The 23,946-nt window shown below is 39.2% G+C and overlaps 2 protein-coding genes across 2 annotated transcripts; both read left to right on the plus strand.

The window, feature by feature from the left end:
- Positions 1 to 6,274: 6,274 nt before the first annotated feature.
- On the plus strand, positions 6,275 to 7,231 carry LOC127231489 (olfactory receptor 10G6). Its single transcript, XM_051197049.1, has one exon. It carries the CDS (start codon positions 6,296 to 6,298, stop codon positions 7,229 to 7,231), a length of 936 nt encoding a protein of 311 aa, XP_051053006.1. The 5' UTR covers positions 6,275 to 6,295.
- Positions 7,232 to 22,606: 15,375 nt separating this feature from the next.
- LOC127231392 (olfactory receptor 10S1) lies at positions 22,607 to 23,545 on the plus strand. Its single transcript, XM_051196921.1, has one exon. It carries the CDS (start codon positions 22,607 to 22,609, stop codon positions 23,543 to 23,545), a length of 939 nt encoding a protein of 312 aa, XP_051052878.1.
- The last annotated feature ends 401 nt before the right edge of the window (positions 23,546 to 23,946 follow it).

Consider the following 23,946-nt stretch of genomic DNA (forward strand, 5'->3'; position numbering starts at 1 on the left):
TTAAAGGGGGGAATGTAAGCCTGAAATTTATACTGTGGTAACAGAATGAAATTACAAGAAAAAATTCATTTCTAGGTTTAAGGGGAAAATGTTTTACCACATAAAACATTTTATCAGTTTACATCCATGGCTAGATTCCCCATCAGAGAGGTTAATATTCCACTTGCTTTAAGTTTTAACAACATGGCCACTATTTGTAACCATCCTATCTATCTGTCTTTCTGCTGTCTCCTGACCTACCTGTTTTTGTATCTTCTCTTTCTGTCTACCCATAAATCATCTAATAGGAATACTAGCTAACTAAAACTAGGTGGTGGCCAAGAAACATTGCTGTATATAAAATTAAAGTTAAGAAAAATGAAAGCAGGAGAAATTAATTAAACTCACCTAAAACTCACTTTACAGGATATGGATTATCACAAATAATTTAGCCCCTACGTGCTATAGACCAGTACTTGCCTGTAAGATGTTACTCATAGAACTGATACACCAAATTAATAAGAAACTGGTACATTTCTTATCAAGAGTTAACTAGGTGAAATGTGGAGACTGGAAATCAACATGACTAAATGAGCAGGTGTTTAACTTGCTTGACATTGTTCCCTGTCTCAGAGGAAGAAATTGGGTTTCCATATTCCCTCAATGAGCACAAAAGCAGGAAGTCACTAAGGAATGTGCATAAGCACATTTCCCTGTGCATTCCTTGCTTGACTCCTCCTGGGACAGCCCCTATCTCCTTCCTTATACCTAAGAAGGAGGAAGCTGGGCTGTTCCTTTTCTTTGTCATGTGATGAAACTTTACTTGCTCTCCATTGAACTCTGTTCAGAATCCAGATGGTCATACCTTTCCACACACTCCAGTTCAGTATCATTGTTTCTTTTGCCATCTTTATACCCAGAAAAAACATGTAAAATTTCCAAATTTTGTTGTTACTACTTAGGAGTTTAGAGTCACTATTCCCAAAAGAATGCCTACAAATCATAATGATTTCCCAATTGTATGTCATAATCATGTGTTACTTATTCTGTGTCATTATTTTTGCAAACCTAAAAAAAAAAATAAAACTCTTATGCTAGCTTCTTTGTAAATTATCTCATAAGGGACTTCCTTTCTTTACTAGTGTTTTTCTTGAGTTTATATGAGCACTTTTTACAAATGGAAAATGCTAATATTGTCATCATTAAGTATTTTTCCTTTCGTGCATCTTTTTTTTTCTATTCTAGGAAATTTTATTTAAGGATTCTAGTATTGTTTCAAAGTTGGTAGTTGGTACTTTAAATAAATATTCACATTTCCATGTTTGGGTTTTAATTTTACTTTAGAATGTATATGAAGATAGTTTTATTTCCTACATAATTTGGGATTGTGTTTGGTATTAACTCATGAGCTGACATGCTCTTTTAGAAATTTAAATTTCCAAATACGGTTTTCTTTCTGTAAATCACTCACTTTATGTGTTTCATCAGTTTCATTGGAGCAAGAATGACCTGCAGAAGCTTTCTTTCACAGTGAAATAGCTCAAGTACAGTGTATGATATTGTACCTTTACCCTTTTCTGTCTGCGTCTCTCAAAATATCTTTACTTGAGTATCATAAAGGCTGGTGCAGCTAATGCTGTCATCCACATGAGATTGATTTCCCTACAGGTACTTTAAGAACCAAGGTCAAAACTTTTCTCACTTGAAGATCCAGATAACCAAAAATAATCATTCAAAGACTCCTTTTTCTCCACCACACTGAGCATCAACTTGCTGTACATATCATTCAGTATAATTGCTGCTCTTTGTGCTGTTTTGCTGTTTGTCCATCCTCATAAAAGTGTTGGTTTCCACATGTAGATTTGGGACTCTTCTCTTCTTTGCTTTTAATTTCTATAGGACTAACTAGGTCAACCAATGCCATGTGTTCCATTTCAATGTGGTATGTACTTTAAGATCCACATCCCTATGTGTACAGAAGAACAGAAGTTTTTGTAATACTTTAAATCTACACAGCACCTTTAGTAAAACTGGGTTTTTTCAAATGTGGAATCTCCCCATCTATGATACATCACAACCCTCTGTTTTATCAGCAACTTTTATATTAATCTCAAAATTACTTTACTTATTCTATTTTTATAGTGTAAGTCATATTTACTTATACTAATGCCCTGGTCATCATTAGCATTTTAGGCAAGATGAGTTTTGTTTCCTGTGGGTTATTCCTACACTGTGAAAGGTTATATTGCCATGTCCATGAAATTTAAGATTCCCATGTTACAAAATTATCTTAGTGATGCAGAACTGAGCCCAGAGTTATTTGTCTGTTTGATTAATAGATTCATTATATTTTATTTTGGACCTTCACAAACATAGATGAATATAACACATGAGAAGTATGCTTGCAAATCACAAACACATATGCTACAATAATTTGCAGAGTAATTCCCTGCTAGTACATCAATTGATTGATTTTCAATCAACTCTGGCAATTTTTGTGTTCATTTTTTTCACTAGTCAAAATCATGTTGAAACAAACTTCAAGAATCTATTTTCAAATACTGATGTAAATTTCGATACTATTATGAAATTTTATGTGTCAAACAATTACACATGATACACTTTTCTTTTTCAGCACACATTTGGATTTGTATATACATATTCAATCTCTCTCTTTTACACTCACTCACACACACACACACACACACACAAAATAAAACATGCATAAGCAAACATATATCACATGTATATTCATGAGAAAGAGATAGAGACAAAAACACTCTTCTACAGTATTAAATTATGTCATACTTTTACTTTTAGGTTAGGTGTGACTGTTTTTATTAAATCACCATTGCCTAACTTTATCCTAATAATCTGATTTATGTTCTTGAGCCCCTTCCTCTATGTTCACATAATACAAAAAATAATACAAAAATTGTCTCTTCTATACTTCTGCTCTTGCCATCTCTACACACTTCAGTTATCTCAGGAAGACATTCAATGTTGAATAGTGTGGTTATAGTTCAGTTTTCTCTACTGCTGTTCAATTTCATGATGGTTAATACTTTGACTTATTCAATCATCTTGACTTGGTTTTCTGCTGTTTTGAGATTATAAACCATGAATCAGCAGAAATACTTGAGTAAATTTATATACTGATGCTTTAATTAACAATGTATTGCTGGAATGGAGAATCTTCAGTATCTGTATACCTAAATTCATAACAAGAAGTAGTCTTACTTACAGACAGTTTAGAATACATAAAGCCTAACAACATGAATAAATAAACCCCTTCAAAATGTGTGATTGTTCACCATAAATTATTTTTTTCCTCTCAGAAAATCCCACTCATTCTTTCTTTATTTTTAATATTTATAGTTATTATCAGTGCATTTGTATGTACTGTGGCAGGGTGAGGCACATGACTGCCTTGATACAGCATGGTGAATGTGGTTACATACAGTCACCTGTGAATGGGTTCTGGAAAATCAAACTCAGGTTATCAGACTTGGGCAGCAAACACCTTTACACCTTTACACACCAAACAATCCAACCAGCCTGTAGTCCTACTCACTGTTATCTGGATCACTCTACTTTCAATTCAAAGACTCCTATCCACCTTCTATGTCCCTGATACCCATCGCCTTCCTTCGTGCTCTCATTCCCTTCTTATAACAAATTTTCTTCTTCCCTTTTTTTTCTTCTATTTCAAAGTGGAAGAAGATAAGGTGGTGCCCCTTTGGAAAAAGTTTCCCCTCCTTCTTTCCATATACCCCTCTATGTAGAAAATCAAAATTACTGGAGGTCTAGAGTTAGCAAACTAACAATAGTCATTTATTTTTCCAAATAGATAAACATCTGTCCTAACTTCCAAAGACCAGGGATATACACCAGAATTTGAAGCAAAACCTTCTGTACAATCGAGTGTTCCCTGTCCTCACATTATTCTTCTTAAAGGTATACTTTCACCTGGAATATTAGACTTGGAGTGATTCCTGTAATGAATGGATGATGTAGCTGGAGTCCTAAGGCCCTTCTGTCTTACTTTCTGTATGTGGAATGATCTATTAGCAAAGATAAATCTGATTTACACGTCCCATAATCAGAAAGTAAAGAAAGTAACACCCACACAATAGGAAAATAAAATGATAATCACAAACCAAAGTATTTGGTATGAATTCTTAATCACAGAATAATTTATTCAAAAACAGGCCCAGTACAATGTATTATTTCACAAGTAAGTTCCTTAAAATGTGGAGTAACAATTTCTTTAATAATTAAACTGTGTTAAGCACTAGACAAAATATATTTTAGCAAATGTTTGCTATCTGTAGTTTGCCAACTCTGGTTCAAAACTACAGGCTTCTCTATGACTAGAGTTGAATGAGTTTATACAATTTGTCTACATATACTGGAATAGGATATAATTCATTCAATTGTATGATATAAACTTTTGGAGACAACCTTACTAACCATAATTCTATTTTTTCAAGTATACCATGGTAAGTGTTCTGAGTCACTTATTCAAAGGACCTCACAGTCCATCTGCTTTCACCCTGATGACTGGCCAGGCAGTACACTGCCCCACATGGTGTGACATTTTCTAATACAACCCCCTAGTAATTTACATCAAGTTAAATTTGAATGGCCCACTTAAAGTAATTGATATATGGCATTTGTTCAATACCCTTAGATTTAAAGTTCTTTCAGATTCCACCTAGACTTTCATGGAATAAGTGAGCAATTCAGAATTGTGAAAGTTTTGGAGTGAGAAAACTGAAACCCAGAGAAGAGGAAGGATACTCTCATGGATTACCAAGCACCTGCTCTCATCAGGATCCTGTGCTACAGGGACACTACTAGCCATTCAGCAAACTTCCAAAGGGTCTGCTGTTAACAAAGCCCAGTGAAATTTACTTACACTTAGTAAGTTAATTGTCCCAATGGAAAAGGCAGAAATAATCTCGGCATCCCTTAACTCCTAGCCTATTGAGATTGTAGAGAGGAAAGACTTGATTAGCAGGAAGGAAGAACCTGCTCAGCAGAAAACAAGACTCCAGAGGCTAAAACCAAATGACCCCACTCCCAATGGCATCAGGAAGGCTATAAGGGGACACAGAAAGAGTACAGTCCCACAATCAAGAAGGGCCACAGCCCATAAGCTGCAGAAATGGGCCTCCTTATAGAGCATCAACATGCAAGAAGAAGCTGAGGGAACAGCTAGCAGTGACCTTCCTGCAGATCGTCACCCAGGCAGAGCTCAACAGCAGGCTCCAGGAAGAGCAGCAGAGGGAGAGGTATAGTAACAGGCATCTTTTTGAGACGCCCCTTTATTAAATGTGACAGGTGTTGGACTCTCTCTCCCTCTCTCTGTTGTTCTTCAAAACAGGATTAGGATTTCTCTGTAGCTTTTGAGGCTGTCTTAGAACCTGTTCAGTAGACCAGGCTGGCCCCAGACTCACAGAAATCACACCTGCCTCTGCGCACCACCACTCCCCCCCTCCCCCAGTGCTGGCAGTAAAGGCATGCACCACCACGTCCTGCTCGGGTGTTAGAAGCTAAAGCATTGCATATGACAGGAGAGTCCCTGAGTGCCATTTATCAGAGGTCAATCTTGTCTTGGAGTTCTCTCCAAATGATCTTCAGAGTTTACCTTAAGCTAGATCAGGACATGTAGGGCACACAGAAAAACGAAGAGGCAGTTACATGGACCCTGGCATCTGCGGTCACAGGCCTTCTTGAACATTGCAAAGATCAGAATGCTGGATACTGATAATGTAGTGTGCAAACTTGTCACTGACAACAGCAATGTCTGTGGCAGTCCAGAAAGTTGAAAGTGTAAGATTTGCAACAACTGTTAATAAAAAGCCATAATATACTGCATGAAAAGTTCTGTGTTCCCACTCTCTTAAAAAAGTACTATTTTCAGTCCATAGGTGACTATATTTGAAACTCTGGAAAGCTAAATTATGATTAAGGAGAGTAGTTCATCAGCTTTAGTGCTGAGATGGTCTATGCAAGCAAGCAGAATCTCAGTGGGAGAGGATGAGAGGGAAAAAATGACAAGGAACATATGAGTAATACAGAATAGAGAGGAGGAAGAGGGGGAGAAAAGAGGGAAATATAGAGAGAAGGGGGGATGAGGGAGGAGAGGTGTAAGGCAGGGAGACATGGGAGGAGTGGAGGAGCGAAAGGAGAAAATCTTTTCTATGCCTGTTTGAGAATAATGCAGAATGTATGTGCCATGTCTAGGGACTTCACAAAAACATTAAGCCTGTCCCTGCACAGTCTTTTGTCGGATGTGACTACCAAGAACATGCAAAGCACCAACCAGACTTCTGTATCTCACTTCATTCTTGTGGGCCTGCACCATCCACCTCAGCTCGGGATCCTGCTTTTCCTAGCATTCCTTGTCATCTACCTTCTTACTGTCTCAGGCAATGGGCTCATCATCCTCACTGTCTTGGTGGACATCCGGCTCCACCGGCCCATGTACTGGTTCCTCTGTCACCTCTCCTTCTTAGACATGACCATTTCTTCTGCTATTGTCCCAAAGATGTTAGCTGGCTTTCTCTTGGACAGTAGAGTTATCTCCTTTGGGGGCTGTGTAATTCAACTGTTTTCTTTCCATTTCTTGGGCTGCACTGAATGTTTTCTTTACACACTCATGGCTTATGACCGATTCCTGGCTATCTGTAAACCTTTACACTATGCTACCATCATGACTCGCAGTGTCTGTAACTGCCTAGCTTTGGGCACCTGGATTGGAGGGACCATCCACTCGCTTTTCCAAACAAGTTTCCTATTCAGGCTGCCCTTCTGTGGCCCAAACAGAGTTGACTACTTCTTCTGTGATATCCCTGCCATTCTCAGTCTAGTCTGTGCAGACACCACCATCAATGAGTTAGTCACCTTTGTAGACATTGGCTTCCTGGCCCTCACATGCTTTATGCTCATTCTCACTTCCTATGGCTACATCGTGGCTGCCATCCTGAGAATCCGATCTGCAGATGGGCGTCGCAATGCCTTCTCTACCTGTGCTGCCCATCTCACTGTGGTCATCGTGTACTATGTGCCCTGTACCTTCATTTACCTACGTCCTGGCTCACAGGAACCTCTAGATGGGGTGGTAGCTGTCTTCTACACAGTCATTACTCCCTTGCTCAATCCCATCATCTACACACTACGAAACAAAGAGATGAAGGCAGCATTGAGGAGGCTGGGAGGCTTCAAGGAGGTACAGCCTTGCTGACCTCACCCAGCATTGGCCTACTGTATGCACAAGGCAGGAGACAACAGACATTGTGCCAAACAGTTAACAAGAGTTAAGACAGAAAAAGAAAAAAGGATTAGTGTGGGAAGGGAAGGACTGCTTGTTAAGAAAAACAGGAGCCTAGAAGTTCTACATTGTAACCCTTGGTACCCATGATCTTCCATGACATCCTTCAGCACTATGAAAAATCAGTCAAAATCCCACTGGGCAAGGATAGCTTCTAGCAGGAAAGTCATACAATAAGTACAATGGTCACACAAAGGCTGTTTCTCTGTGGCATCATCTATGTATGCATTTTATTTTTCAAGTCCTGTGTTAACATAAATAACCTACATGTAAAATGTCAGATTTAGCACTGATAAACAAACCTTGTGTGAGTTAAGTATTACTGTTGATATCATATAATTATGGATGAACTGAAATTCAAGGAAGCAAGCAGACTTTCCCAACTCTCTTTTGTCTGTATTTTATTTTGACAAAGGAACAACAGTTGTAATTGAATATGAAGGGGCAATTTCACTTCATTATGAAGGGCCTATTGCATGTGTACTGCCCAATGACCTGAGTAGACACAGCTTCTGAACTTTCACAGGACTCTACTTTTGTAAAATTTAGGTAGGTGTATCGAGAAAAAAATTTCCTTGCCATAGCATAAAGTGGATCCATCTGACCTTCCATGGATATGAATAAAGCAGATTGTCTAAAATGGTAATACATGTTTGTGCTGGTACACTCTTGTATTTATTACAGAGATGTACACTATGTGCATGGGGCAGAATTATCAGAGGTATATAACTGATTGCCACAAAATATTCAGTGGCTTGGAGCTCATCCTAGTGCCTTTTCATAGAAGAATGTGGCCAGCATCTAAGGAGAGGTCTTTCACGGGCGGGAACTCCCTGAGCACTGGCTATACCTTCCCTATTTTTCTGGAAGTGCATGGCCGCATACAGTCCAAGAAAATTGCTGTATTTCCCAGACTCAGCTTTTTTTTAAAGCTATGGATGATGGATTAAGGAAGAGTATTAATAAGCAAAGTTTAGTGTCATGGAATTCCCTTCCAAAGTTCAACTTCAAAATCTGCATGAATGAGCACTGTGATTAATTCAATTCAGCACTAATTTGGTCCATGTATCTTAAATCAATGCCATTATTGTTGATTCTAAATGAGTTTCTAATCTTCAGATAAGAAATTCATTTATATAAGGCAAAATGATAAAATATATGACCAAAATCATTAAGAAATGGTTGATACAATTCATCATATACTATATATTGCTTAGGAACTGATGAGAAAAAGGAAGATCATTATGATTGAACTGTAAAAATGACTTCTTGGGAAAATATGATACTGTGGTCTGAAAGTATTATAAGATCTAGTGAAGAAGTACAGAAGTGTCTCATATAATGGGAGATGTCCTAGAGGTAACAAGAATACTCTAGAAAAATTGATCAACTCTATGATTAAGAATAGCCCAAGATAGTTACATATTCTTTCAGGTTAATATACACAGCCACAAATCCAGAAGCAACTGTTACACTCCAAAGTCAAAATGTAGGCACAGCATAGGTAATAATGCCCATGGGCTAAATCAACCCTCCAGAAGACACAAAAATGTTACATCTCATCATAGCCAACTATAAACATACTCCACAACATTCTGAACAAACTTCTTTATCATTTTACATCTCATGAGGAAATAGTCTATGCAAACCCATCATTTTATGAAGAAAAGTACCACACAAAATCTAAAGAAACAAGTTTATTCTCTATTCACAGTTGAGACACATCTTATCCACACTATTCACTGGGAAAAACTAGCTAGCAATGTGTATGTACATATACACACACACACACACACACACACACACACATATATATATATATATATATATATATATATATATATTCTAGTCATCTTTGGTTTTAGGAACTATTGTGGGAAAGGGGTACTCTCCGTATTTTATCCACCCTGTCTCTGAGTGTGGAGATGCCTATTCGGTGGGCCAAGTTTCCCTCACACCACCAGACTGGCTTTCTTGGGAGCAGGAAACTTTTTCTTGCCACAATTAGGTAGCATGTTCGACAAAAATGGTTTGTTTCAATGTGCTCATATTATGTTAATTTTGTTTTAATGGCTAGTGTTTGAAAGTCAGAAAATCACTGTTTTTAAGTTCTCTACAGGACATTTTATCTTACCATGTTCCATTTCATCCCTTTGTAATTTGTTTTCTGTAAAATAAACTTTAAAAGGATGATTTTCAAGTTATTCTGTTCTATGAGATTCAAAAATCCTGTAACTACTCCAGTCTCACTCTGTCTATGAAAGCTTCTGATGAAAGATGTCAAAACTGTACACAAAGAGGGTGAATGTTTGGTGAGCTGGAAGGTGCCCAGGGGGATGTGTGTCAGTCTTCATGTTGTCAAAACCCTAGTATCCAAAATATGTAAAGAATTCAAGAAATTAGGTATCAAAAAAATCCAATTTAAAAATCAGGCACAGATCTAAACAGAATTCTCAATAGAAGAAACTCAAATGGCTGAGATACACTTAAAGAAATGGTCAACATTGTTAGCCATTAGGGAAATGGAAGTCAAAAGTACATTGAGATTTCATCTTTCACCTGTCAGAATAATTAACATCAACAAAACAACTGACAGTTCATGCTAGCAGAGAAGGACTAAGAGGAACAGATATTCATTGCTGTTGAGAATACAAATTAGTATAACCACTATGGAAATAAATATGGCAGTTACTCAACAAGATGAGAATCAGTCTACCTCACGATCTAGATATACTACTCTTAGACATATACCCAAAAAATGCTTCATTTTACCACGGAGATTCTTGTTCAGCCACATCCATTGCTACTCTATTTGTAATAGCCAGAAACTGGAAACAACCTAGAAGACCCTCAACATAAGAATGGATAAAGAAAATATGATAATTTACACAGTGGAGTATTACTGAGGCATTAAAATCTATATTTTGTCATCTATACAAAAGAATAAACTGTAACTGAAGTAAACATTTGAATCTCTCCAAAAAAGTTATCATTCTAATATTGTGGCATGTTAAGACTCAATTTGAATCTATAAATAAATATTTATATAATAAGATCTGTCTGTCATGGTTAGTATTTTGTCAACTTGATATAAACTAGTCATTTGAAGAAGAGGTAACCTGAATTGAGAAAATTCTCCCCACCAAATTAGCCTATGATTCAGCCTATGGGGCACTTCCTTGATTGATGCTTGATGGTAGAGGCCCCAGCTCACTGTAAGTAGTGCTGTCCCTATTGCAAGAGGTCCCAGAGGATATAAGGAAGTGGGCAGAGAAAGCCAGAGACAGCAGGCAAGTAAACTGAGTTCTTCCATGGACTCTACTTCAGTTCCTGACTCCATGTTCCTACCTTGAACTCTTACATTGACTTGCTTTGATAATGGACTGTAATATAGAAATATAAGATGAAATAAACCCTTCTCCGTGTTACTTTTGGTCATGGCATCTAATACCAACAATAGAAGCCCTAAGACCAAAACCAAATCTCTTGCTATAGAAGAAAAGGCATTAGAATAAACAAGCAAAGACAGTATTGGATTAGAATCTGGAAGTAAAGTCCACAGACTTTACTATTTATAGCAATAGACACAGAAGTAAAACAGATAATGATGGAGCAACTCTGAACAAAGGAGACCTGACCATCCATGCGGGACCACCCGTAATTTCCACCTGCTTGGTCTCTGACCCCACCTCCAGTCCTCTGCTGGAGTCCCAAGCCCCTCCCAGAGATCCGCCTATCTCTGCTGGTCTACTCTGAGTTCCTGCCCACAAGATCCTTGACCCCCAAATCCGGGCCTCTGCCAAAGAAAGAGGCCTCAGATGGAGAGTTCCAGTTTCCAGTGAGATCCGACTATCATGCAAAAACCTTCACAAGTTCCAGCTCAGCCCTTGTCCTCTTCCACCAGCTATTGGCCAAAGGTGAGTCTGGGCCCAATCTGGGCTGCCTGTCCCCTACAACCTCTTTTACCCCCTCCCCCGCCCGAACTCCCTGGGTTGGCCCCTGATCTTGCTGCTCCTGTCTCCAGTCCCATCTAGAGCACCCTTGGAGCTCTGATACACTCCCACCCATCCCCAACGCCAGCCTACCCCCCTATCCTGTGCCCTACCCTACCCACGGTCCTGCCGCTCTGGTTGAGCACTGGGACAGAGGGTGGAGCCAACAGTCCACCCTACTTTGGAGACTTCTCGGAGCAACTCTGAACAAAGGAGACCTGACTATCCATGTGGGACCACCTGTAATTTCCACCTGCTTGGTCTCTGACCCCACCTCCAGTCCTCTGCTGGAGTCCTTTCCCCCCCTCCCCCCATAGATCTGCCTATCTCTGCGAGACCACTGTGAGTACCTGCTGGCATCTTCTATTGGATCCTCATCCTTGACCCCATCCCTGGATCCCTGTTTGAGGAGAAACCTCCTAGAGAGCTTGGACCACACAGAGCTATAGATGTTGAATCTCAGACTCACATAAGCCCATCGGGGAAGTACCATAGAGAGAGGGAGAGACCCCACCAACACCTACTAGAAGAAGCTATGGGAAGAAGGCAATATGAAAGAACACCTAACAACAGAAAGACAAAGCATGACACCACCAGAATCTAGGGAATCTACACCAACTAGAATGGAACACAACAACAAACCAGAGGAAGCAGAAGGGTACTACTTAAAAATTACCATCATAAAAATGATAGAGGCCTTCAAAGAAGATGTGAGAAAATCTCTTAAAGAAATGGAAGAAAAAACAAACAAAAAAAGTGGAAGAAATGAACAAACTCCTTAAGGAAAGTACAGAAAGCCAAGAAAAAACAATTAAGCAGTTAAAGGAAAAACAGTTCAAGACTTGAAAACTGAAATAGAGAAAATAAAGGCAACACAAACTGAAGGAATGCTGGAAATAGAAAAGCTGGGCAAAAAATCGGCAACTACAAACACAAGCATAGCCAACAGAATTCAATAGATGGAAGAGAGAATCTCAGGCACAGAAGATAAACTAGAAGAAATAGATTCATTGACCAAAGAAAATCATAAATCCAACAAATCCTTAACACAAAACATCCAGGAAATGTGGGACACCATGAAAAGGCCAAACCTAAGAATAATAGGCATAGACGAAGGTGAGGAAGCCCAGCTCAAAGGTGCCGAAAACATATTCAACAAAATAATCGAGGAAAACTTTCCAAATCTGAAAAAGGACATGCCCATGAAAGTACAAGAAGCATACCGAACACCGAATAGGCTGGACCAAAGAAAAAAGACCCCTCGACATATAATAATCAAAACACCCAGCATACAGAATAAAGTAAGAATATTAAGATCAGCGAAGGAAAAAGGACAGGTAGCATATAAAGGCAGACCTATCAAAATTACACCTGACTTCTCCATGGAAACCCTCAAGGCCAGAAGGTCCTGGATAGATGTTCTAAAAGTATTAAGAGAACACGGAAGCCAGCCTAGGCTACTATATCCAGCAAAACTCTCAATCAATATAGATGGAGAGAACAAGATATTTAATGACAAAACCAGATTTTCCCCAATATGTATCTACAAATCCAGCCCTACAGAAAGTATTGGAAGGAAAACTCCAACCCAAGGAAGGTAACTACACCCACAAAAATGTAGGCAACAGATAATCCAACTACACCAGAAACCAAGGGTGAAGCAGAACTAATATATTCACAATACCACTGCCAAAAACAAACCGAAATCAAACAAGCATTAACAATCAATGGTCCTTACTTTCCCTCAACATTAATAGTTTTAACACGTCTATAAAAAGACACAGGCTAACAGAATGGATACGAAGACAGAATCCATCCTTCTGCTAAGATTCAAATATAGACATTACCTCAGGGTAAAGGGTTGGGAAAAGAATTTCCAATCAAATGGAAATAAGAAGCAAACAGGCATAGCTATCCTAATATCTAACAAATTAGACTTCAAACCAAAATTAGTCAAAAGAGATGAAGACGGTCATTTCATATTCATCACAGGAGAAATCCATCAACACAAAGTCTCTGTTCTGAACATCTATGCCCCTAATATAATGTCACCCACATTCGTAAAAGAAACACTACTAAAACTCAAAGCTCATATAAAACCTCACACACTTATAGTGGGAGACTTCAATACACCACTCTCAACACTAGACATGACCACAAATCAGAAACTCAACAAAGAAACAAAAGAACTAACAGAAGGTATGTCTCAACTGGGTTTAATAGACATCTATAGAACATTCCACCCAAAGACAAAAGAATATATCTTCTTCTCTGCTCCACATGGAACCTTCTCTAAAATCAACCACATATTAGGTGGCATAACAAACCTCAACAGATACAAGAGAATAGGAATAGTCCCCTGTATCTTATCGGACCACCATGCTTTAAAATTGGAATTCAACAACAACACAAATAGCAGAAAACCTACAAACTCATGGAAACTTAACAATGTGCAATTGCACCACTTCTGGGTCAAAGAAGAAATAAAGAAAGAAATTAAAGACTTTCTAATATTCAACGAGAATGAGGATACAACATACCCGAACTTATGGGACACCTTGAAAGCAGTGCTACAAGGGAAGTTCATTGCACTAAGTGCCCATATGAAGAAAACAGAGGATAGTCACATAAGAGAATTAACAGTGCAGCTGAAAGCCTTAGAACATAGAGAAGCAAATTCACCCTGCAGGAGTAGACACCAGGAAATAATCAACTTGAGGGCTGAAATCAACAAAATAGAAACCAGGAAAACAATACAAAAAAATCAATGTAACAAAGAGTTGTTTTTTGAGAAGATCAACAAGATAGACAAACCTTTATCCAAATTAACAAAAAAGCACAGAGAGAACATGCAAATTAACAAAATCAGAAACGAAAAGGGGAACATAACAACAGACACAGAGGAAATCCAGACAATTTTCAGGTCATACTTTGAAAATCTGTATTCTACAAAAATTGAAAATTCAAAGGAAATGGACAAATTTCTGGATAACTATCACTTAACAAAATTAAATCAAGAACAGAAAAACAACTTAAAAAGACCTATAACCCGCAATGAAATAGCAGCAGTCATGGAAAGCCTTCCAAGCAAAAAAAAGTCCAGGACCAGATGGATTCAATGCAGAATTCTACCAGACATTCAAGGAAGAACTAATACCACAACTCCTCAAACTGTTCCACAAGATAGAAAGAGAAGGTTCGTTGCCAAACTCTTTTTATGAGGCCACAATAACCTTGGTACCCAAGCCTCACAAAGACACAACTAAGAAAGAAAACTACAGACCAATATCCCTGATGAACATTGATGCGAAAATACTCAATAAAATACTGGCAAACCGAATTCAAGAATACATCAGAGAAATCATCCACCATGACCAAGTAGTCTTCATACCTGGATTGCCGGGATGATTTAACACATGAAAATCTATCAACATGATCCACCACGTAAACAAACTGAAAAAGAAAAACATTATGATTTTCTCCCTAGATGCTGAAAAAACCTTTGACAAAATTCAACACCCTTTCATGATAAAGGTCTTGGAGAGGTCAGGGATAACAGGAACATACCTACACATAATAAGAGCAATATACAGCAAACCAACTGCCAACATCAAACTGAATGGAGAGAAACTTAAGCCAATTCCTCTAAAATCAGGAACAAGACAAGGCTGTCCTCCCTCTCCATATTTCTTAAATATCATACTAGAAGTTCTAGCTAATGCTATAAGAAAACAAAAGGAGATCAAGGGGATCCAAATCGGAAAGGAAGAAGTCAAACTGTCTCTATTTGCAGATGATATGATAGTTTACATAAGCGACCCAATAAACTCTACCAGGGAACTCCTACAGCTGATAAACACCTTCAGCAAACTAGCAGGATACAAGATAAACTAAAAAAAAATCAGTAGCCCTACTTTTTTCAGACAACAAAGAGACAGAGAAAGAAATCAGAGAAACATCACCCTTTACAATAGCCACAAGCAACATAAAGTATCTTGGTGTAATGCTTACCAAACAAGTAAAAGACCTATATAATAAGAACTTTGTGACTCTAAAGAAAGAAATTAAAGAAGATACCAGAAAATGGAAAGATCCCCCATGCTCTTGGATAGGTAGGATAAATAGAGTAAAAATGGCATTCTTGCCAAAAGCAATCTACAGATTCAATGCAATCCCCATTAAAATCCCACCACAATTCTTCACTGATATTGAAAGGATAATAATCAACTTTATATGGAAAAACAAAAGACCCAGGATAGCCAAAACAACACTATACAATAAAAGAACTTCAGGAGGCATCACCATCCCTGACTTTAAGCTCTACTACAGAGCTATAGTTCTGAAAACAGCCTGGTATTGGCATAAAAATAGACAGGTAGACCAATGGAATCGAATCGAAAAATCCTGATATTAACCCACGTACCTATGAACACCTGATTTTCAACAAAGCTGCTAAAATTATACAATGGGGCAAGGACAGCATCTTCAACAAATGGTGCTGGCACAATTGGATGAGGTTGTGTAGAAGACTGCAGATAGACCCATGTCTGTCGCCATGCACAAAACTCAAGTCCAAATGGATCAAAGACCTCAACATCAATCCAGCCACATTGAACTTCTTAGAAGAGAAAGTAGGAGGTACCCGTGAACAAATTGGTAAAGGAGACCGCTTCTTGAACATAACTCCAGGGGCACAGACACTGAGAGAAAAAATTAATAAATGGGACCTCTTCAAACTTAGAAGCTTCTTTAAAGCAAAGGACACAGTGGACAGGATCAAACGGCAGCCCACAGACTGGGAAAAGATTTTCACCAATCCTATATCCAACAAAGGGCTGATCTCCAAAATATACAAAGAACTCAAGAAACTAGTCAACAAAACACCAAATAACCCTATTTTAAAAAGGGGGTACAGAACTGAAGAAAGAATTCTCAATGGAGGAAATAAAAAAGGCTAAAAGACACTTAAGAAAATGCTCCACATCCTTAGCTATCAGGAAAATGCAAATCAAAACAACTATGAGATACCATCTTACCCCTGCCAGAATGGCTAAAATTAGAAACACCAATGATGACTTATGTTGGAGAGAATGTGGAGAAAGTGGAACACTCCTCCACTGCTGGTGGGAGTCCAAACTCATATAGCCATTTTGTAGATCAGTATGGCGGTTCCTCAGGAAAATGGGAATTAGTTTACCACAGGACCCGGCAATACCCCTCTTAGACATATACCCAAAGGATTCACATCCATGCAACAAAGACATCTGTTCAACTATGTTCATAGCAGCACTATTTATAATAGCAAGAACCTGGAAGCAACCTAGATGCCCTTCAATTGAAGAATGGTTAATGAAGATGTGGCACATCTACACAATGGAATACTACTCTGCAGAAAAAAATAATGGTATCTTGAAATTCACAGGCAAGAGGATGGCACTTGAAGAAACCATCCTGAATGAGGTAACCCAGTCACAAAAAGAGGAACACAATATGTACTCACTCATATATGGATTTTAGACCTAGATCAAAGGATCACCAGCCTATAATTCACACCACCAGAGGAACTAGGATACAAGGTGTTTTCTAAGAGATTCATATAAAGTCCCTCATAGAACTGGGAAGGGACAAGTCCCCCAGAGCTCATGTGAAGTGGGAGGGGGGCAGCAAATGGAGAGAAGTAGGAGAAAACGAGGGGGAGGAAAGGAAAACATGTGCGACCAGGAAGATTGAGCATGGTTAGGAATATAAGACAGGAAAGAGGGAGAGAGAGAGAGAGAGAGAACATAAAAAAAGGGAGCCAATATTGGTTTGAAGATAAAATTGAACACAAAGAAAGGTCTAGAGAACTACAAGACTGCTCCCAACTAACAATTTGAGCTTCCGTGGAAAGGCTATCATAAATGCCCTTCCTGGAGAGTGAGATCAACAACTAACTTCTCCATGGAGCCCTCAACTAATGCCTGTTGGAAACAGGATCAAACACCCATACATAAACACTGAGTCGAACTAGAACCCAGATGCAGATGGAGAGGACAAGACCAGTCGGCAGAAACACATAGATACAGCTTACCTGAACAAGGAGGAGCTAACGGGCCACCAGACTGATAGCTGGAAAGCCAGCATGGGACTGACTCAGGCCCCCTGAATATAGGTCTCAGCCAGAAGGACTGAGCAGTCTAAGAGACCTCAGATAGTGGAGCCAGGATGTATCCCTGGTGCACAAAAGGACTTTGCGAACACATCCGCCATGGAGGGATAACTGCCTTAGTCTAGAGACAGGAGAGAAGCCCTAGTTCCTACTTCACATGACCTGTCAGATGTACATTACCCCAACTGGATGGCATTCCCCTCCATATGGAATTGGGGTGGGGGATGGGAGGGGAGGGTGGCTAGAGTGCATGTGAGAGGGCAGAGAGGGTAAAAGGGAGGGAAGGATGAAGGGAGGGAAGGAGAGAGGGAAGGAGGGAGGGAGGGAGAGGGAACTGGGATCAACATGTAAAATAATAAGTTAAATTAAAAAAAATGCTTTGACTACAAAATTTAAGTGGAAGGACAAGTTACTGGAGAAAAGGATTTCTATTTTTGTTACCACAGAAAATGAAAAGATGTGGATTCCTTCCAGACTAATGTGGTTTGATCACGCCAGACCGCCTGAAACAGAGTACGAGGTGATCCTACATTCAAAACAGCTGGACAAAGCAGCCTTACAGACTACAGCCAGGATTTCTGAATCTTCTTCGAATCCCCCATGACAGCACCTCTTACCAGCAGGAAGTAGTTTGGAAAGAACAATGCCCAAATTCCAAATATTGGGTATAAATGTTTGTTTTCATTTAATTGGACTTTGTTATATAAAATAAATTAAAAACCGAACAGATAATGATATGCCAATGGGTTGATATTCATACATGAATTTCCTATTTCCACAAAGAAAAGATCTGGGGATACAATCCTATGTATTGTATTATAGCAAGTAGAGTGCATCATTTCAACCTTTGGCTTGTGATGGTGTTTCCCATTGGAAGCCTATTTGAAGTGTTAAGACTAGAGTTGTGAAGAAAGCACCTTTAACAAATGGTGCTGACCATGGGATTGTAAATGGATGAATCTTCTATTAACTTTGAACTATGCCTGGAGGTGGTGACTCAAACCTGTGATCCCAGCACTCAAGAGGCAGAGACAGGTGAATCTCTGTGGGTTCAAGACCAGCCTGGTCTATAGATTGAGTTCAAGGACAGTCTCCAAAGCAACAGAGAAACCCTGTCTCAAAGCTAGTCCCCCCAAATGTTAAAATTACAATAAACACAACATTACTAAGATTATTAGATTAAAAAAAAAAACAAATGGTGCTGGCATAACTGGATACTTGTGTGTAAAAGACTGTGGATAGATGCATATCTATCACCATGCACAAAACTTAAGTGCGAAAGGATCAAAGATATCAACATAAACCTAGCCATACTGAACCTCATAGAAGAGGAAGGGGAAGGTACCCTTGAGCAAATTTGTACAGCAGATGGCTTCCTGAACATAACACCAGTAGTACAGACATTGAGATTGACAATTAATAAATGGGACCTCCTGAAACTGAGAAGCTTCTGTAAGGAAAAGGACACAGTCAACAAGGCAAAATGGCAGCCCACAGAATGGGAAAAGATATTCACCAACCCCACATCTAAAAAAGGGTTGATATCCAAAATATACAAAGAATTCAAGATGCTAGCTACCAAAACACCAAATAATCCAATTTAAAAGTGAGTTACAGAACTAAATAAAAAATTATCTATAGACAAATCTAAAATGTCTGAAGGATACTCAAAAAACTGCTCAACATCCTTAGCCATCAGGGAAATGCAAATCAAAACAACTCTGAGATACCATCTTACTCCTGTCAGAATAGCTAAAAATCAAAGACCGTTTATGCTGGAGAGGATGTGGAGAAAAGAGCACACTCCTCCACTGCTGGTGGGTGCAAACTCATACAGCCACTTTGGACATCAGTATGGTGGTTCCTCAGGAAAATGGGAATTAGTCTACCTCAAGATCCAGTAATTCTACTCTTGGGAATATACCCAAAAGATGTCCATTCATACAACAAGGACATCTGTTCAACTATGTTCATACAAGCATTATTTGTAATAGCCAGAACCTGGAAGCAACCTAGATGCCTTCAACTGAAGAATGGATGGAAAAAAATGTGGTATATTTACACAATAGAGTACTACTAAGAAAACACACACACACACACACACACAATGGAATCTTGAAATTCACGGGAAAATAGATGGAACTAGAAGAAACCATCTTGAGTGAGGTAACCCAATCACAAAGACAAACATTGTATGTACTCACTCATATATGGATTTTAGACATAGAGAAAAGGATTACCATCCTACAATTCACATCGCCAGAAAAGTTAGGAAACAAGGAGGACCCTAAGAGAGACATACATGGTCCCCTAGAGAAGGGGAAAAGGACAAGATCTCCCGAGCAAATTGGGATCATGAAGGGAGGTTGAGGGAGTTAGGAGAAAGAGAAGAGGGAAAGAAGAGGGGAGAGGTAGACATGAAGGAACAGGAAGATTGAGAAGTGGAAAGAATAGAGGAGAACAAGAAAAGAGATATCATAATAGAGGGAGCCATTATAGATTTAAGGAAAAATCTGACACTAGGGAAATCTACAAGGATGAACCCAACTAACAATCTAAGCAATCGTGGAGAGGCTACCTTTAAATGCTGCTCCATGATAATGAGATTGATGACTACCTTACATGCCATCATAGAGCCTTCATCTAGTAGCTGATGAAAGCAGAAGCAGACACCCACAGCTAAACACTATCTGAACTCCTGGAATCCAGTTAGAGAAGGAGTAATGAGAAAAGGGGTCAAGGCCAGGCTGTAGAAACCCACAGAATCAACTGACTTGAACAAGGGAGGAGCTTGTGCACCCCAGTCTGATTGCTGGGAAATCATCATAGGACTGACCCAGACTCCCTTAATGTGGGTGTTGGTTAGGAGAACTGGGAAATCTATGGGGCCTCTAGTAATGGATCAGTATTTATCCCTAGTATATGAATGGACTTTGGGAGCCCATCCTACATAGAGGGGTACTTTCTCAACCTAGACACATGGGAGAGGGCCTACGCCTTGCCCCAAATGATATGAAGGCCTCACCCTCCTTAGGGAGCAGAAAGGGAAGGAGCTGGGGCTTGGTGGTTGTGATAGGGGAGGATGGGAGGGTGAGGGAACTAGGATTGAACAACCTTGTTCAAATTTAAATAAAGAAGGGGGGAAAAGACTAGAGTTGTGGCAATAATAATATAAAAGTTCCCTTGGACACAACAAACTAACATTGTGCCAGAACATAACCAAGTATGAAGAAACTCAGAAATGTAAATAATTGCATATGATAAACTAACAGAGACTTGGAAAACTTTGAGTTATAAAATAATCATCATTCATTAAGTAATATATTCTATATACAATATAGCATATTATTGAAGTTACATAGAACTAATTATATAAATGAATAATTAAATAATTAAGTGGGTATTTCTTTATAAAATCTGAAGAGGTGTAGGAGAGTTTGAGAAGATTAAGGTCAAAACATGTCTTTTCAATACATTAAGCATGACTAAAACAAGATACACTAGCAACATTGGTATGGGATCTCTCATAAAAAATACATCACTAATTTTCTGATCTTGGCCAAGCAGATGTTTTATGGAATTTTGTCAGAAATATCAGAACAATTATCAATGCATTGATACATTTATTGGATATAAAAAATTTAAGCTCCTATGTTATATGCTTCACTAACCTTAAATATTGAATAGCAACAGTGAATAATTACTGAAAATATCCATATATTACATTTAAGAAAAGGAAAAAATAGAGATATCTATTATCACAGTCTGCCATTCACCTGATAAATGGTCAACTGGGAACTTCAAACTGAAGTCCTTAAAAATCCCAAAACTATGGTTCCTTCTTATTTCTACCTTTCTATCTCTAAACTGTCAAGGGGAAACTGGGGAATGTATGAGATTCTTTCCCTGTGTTCCTCTTGAGGAAACATGACACCAACACAAAGTATCAAATTACCCAAGGCAAAGCATTGTGGGAATTCATATTTTTTATTAGATTTCAGGGATTTCTAAATCGGTAAGAAGCAAAATGTGTATCAGTGTGTCTTTGAGGAAATAAAGATTAACATTAACCCTGCAAAATAAATTAAGGAAGATGTATATTGGAAGTGTTTTGTTCATGTTTGAAAAAAAATGCCATAATTGGGTTAGACAGAAATTGGAACAGAGAAGAAGGTACTTCAAGTAACACACCTGGATGGAAGGATTGCAGAATATAACTCTTATCACAATGGAAAGTCACTTTTGAATGTTACAATACAATACATCAAGAGTAAGGGGTCACAGTTAAGGAGTTTTCAGAAGGCTGTGACACACAATACATAATCGTTAAAATCATTGAAGTACTAGAAGAGGTGGCACATAAGATGTAACTCCAGGATGAACCTTAGGGAAAATATGTAGGAACTGAAGACATTGTAGGTAAAAGTCAGTGAGGAAACTATGTCATGATATAAGATTATTTCAAAGAGAACTTTGAAATTTCAGTTCTAAACCAGTACAAGGAACATCAAAAAAGACATTGGAAAATAACCCCCCAAAGGGGAAGAAACACATAATCTATAGTCAACAAATACTTTGCATATTACATAGTCTGTTCTCAAGGGCTTCATTGCCATACTCTTGAGGGTTGTGGGTAGCTAAATTTCCAAAGAGAAATGGGTGGGAGGATGTGTTTGTTCCTAGATGATGTAACAGCCCTCTGATTCTAGGCAAGTCCAGAGATGGATGCTAATCCCAGATGGCAAACAGCAATTAAGTATGTGGCTGGGTGCATGCAAAGCACAGCAGAGAAAATTAGGAGTCAGAAGCATCACCATTCTGGAGTACATGCCAAAATCACTTTCTCAGTGACAGCAGGATTTGTACTGTGTTTACATAATTAATTTAGGGACTGAATTTTTTCAGGCAATCCTTAAAATCCAATATATACCCCAAAAGTTAACAAGTCATGCCTTCAAAACTTCATTTTCTGCAAAAAATGTGTGATGTGAAAACACAAGTATAGAAGAAAGCTGAATTGAACCTGATAATCTTTTTATCTTGTGAGAAAAGGCCAAGGTGGGATGCACCAAACAATAATGACATTTGAGAAAAAGGGGCAGCCATTTATTCTGTTGCAGGAAGCTTTATTGAATAGAGAATGAGAAGATGGCTGTGAAGATGGAGTTCCTCAACCAGACTACGGTGAGCCACTTCTTCCTAGAGGGTCTGATGTACACAGCTGAGCACCCTGGCCTCTTCTTCTTCCTCTTCCTTCTCATCTACAGCATCACTGTAACTGGCAATCTCCTCATTCTCCTGACTGTGGGCTCTGACCCTCATCTCCGCTCCCCCATGTACCATTTCCTGGGCCACCTCTCCTTCCTTGATGCATGTCTGTCTACAGTAACAGTTCCCAAGGTCATAGCAGGCCTGCTGAGTTTGGATGGGAAAGTGATCTCCTTCCAGGGCTGTGCTATACAACTTTATTGCTTCCACTTCCTGGCCAGCACTGAGTGCTTTCTATACACAGTCATGGCCTATGACCGGTACCTGGCCATCTGTCAACCCCTGCACTATCCAGTGGCCATGAACAAGCGGGTGTGTGCAGGGCTGGCTGGGAGCACTTGGGCCACAGGTGCTGTTCACTCTGCAATTCACACTTCTCTAACTTTCCACCTGTTGTATTGTGGTCCTCACCATATTGCCTACTTCTTCTGTGACATCCCTCCAGTACTGAAGCTGGCCTGTGCAGACACCACCATTAACGAGCTTGTCATGCTCGCAAACATTGGTGTGGTGGCCACAGGCTGCCTCATCCTCATCATCATCTCCTATGTTTTCATTGTGGCTGCAGTGCTCCGCATTCGCACAGCAGAGGGACGGCAGCGAGCCTTCTCCACTTGCACAGCACATCTCACGGTCGTGCTCCTATACTATATGCCCCCTGTCTGCATCTACCTGCAGCCAAGCTCCACTGGTGCAGGGGCAGGAGCCCCCGCCGTCTTCTACACAATAGTCACTCCAATGCTCAATCCTTTCATTTATACACTGAGGAACAAGGAAGTCAAGCAGGCTTTGAGAAGGTTGGTGTGTAGAGGATCCTGAGAATCTCCAGCAGGCAGCTTAGGCCCCCAACCTGAGCCTGTGGCTGTGTTCCTTGCCTGTCAGGAAGACCACCACTCAAGTCCTATTTTAAGGAGAAAACCCGCTGAGTATCAACTAGGCCACATGTCCTTCTCCTTGGTCTGCCAGTCCTATTTTAAGGAGAAAACGGAATGCCCTTCTCTTTAGTATTCCTCGGCAACTCCTTAACAAACTCTTCATCAATAAAATGCAGACTAGGGGTGGGGCTTTTTCAAGTATTTCCAACACTTAAGTTCAGTGATATGTAAATTTTGTTCAAACTCTTGCTTGTTTTAGTATTTCTGTAAAATAATTGTATTGACTGTATATCAATACTAACTCTTAAAGCAAAAGTACAAGGTCCAAATTTTTGTCATCTATAA

Source organism: Phodopus roborovskii, unplaced genomic scaffold (genome assembly GCF_943737965.1).
Source record: "Phodopus roborovskii unplaced genomic scaffold, PHOROB, whole genome shotgun sequence".
Taxonomy (NCBI): domain Eukaryota; kingdom Metazoa; phylum Chordata; class Mammalia; order Rodentia; family Cricetidae; genus Phodopus; species Phodopus roborovskii.

Excerpts from the sequence above, each read along its gene's own strand:
- LOC127231489 (XM_051197049.1), top strand. The coding sequence starts at position 6,296 with ATGCAAAGCACCAACCAGACTTCTGTATCTCACTTCATTCTTGTGGGC.
- LOC127231392 (XM_051196921.1), top strand. The coding sequence starts at position 22,607 with ATGGCTGTGAAGATGGAGTTCCTCAACCAGACTACGGTGAGCCACTTC.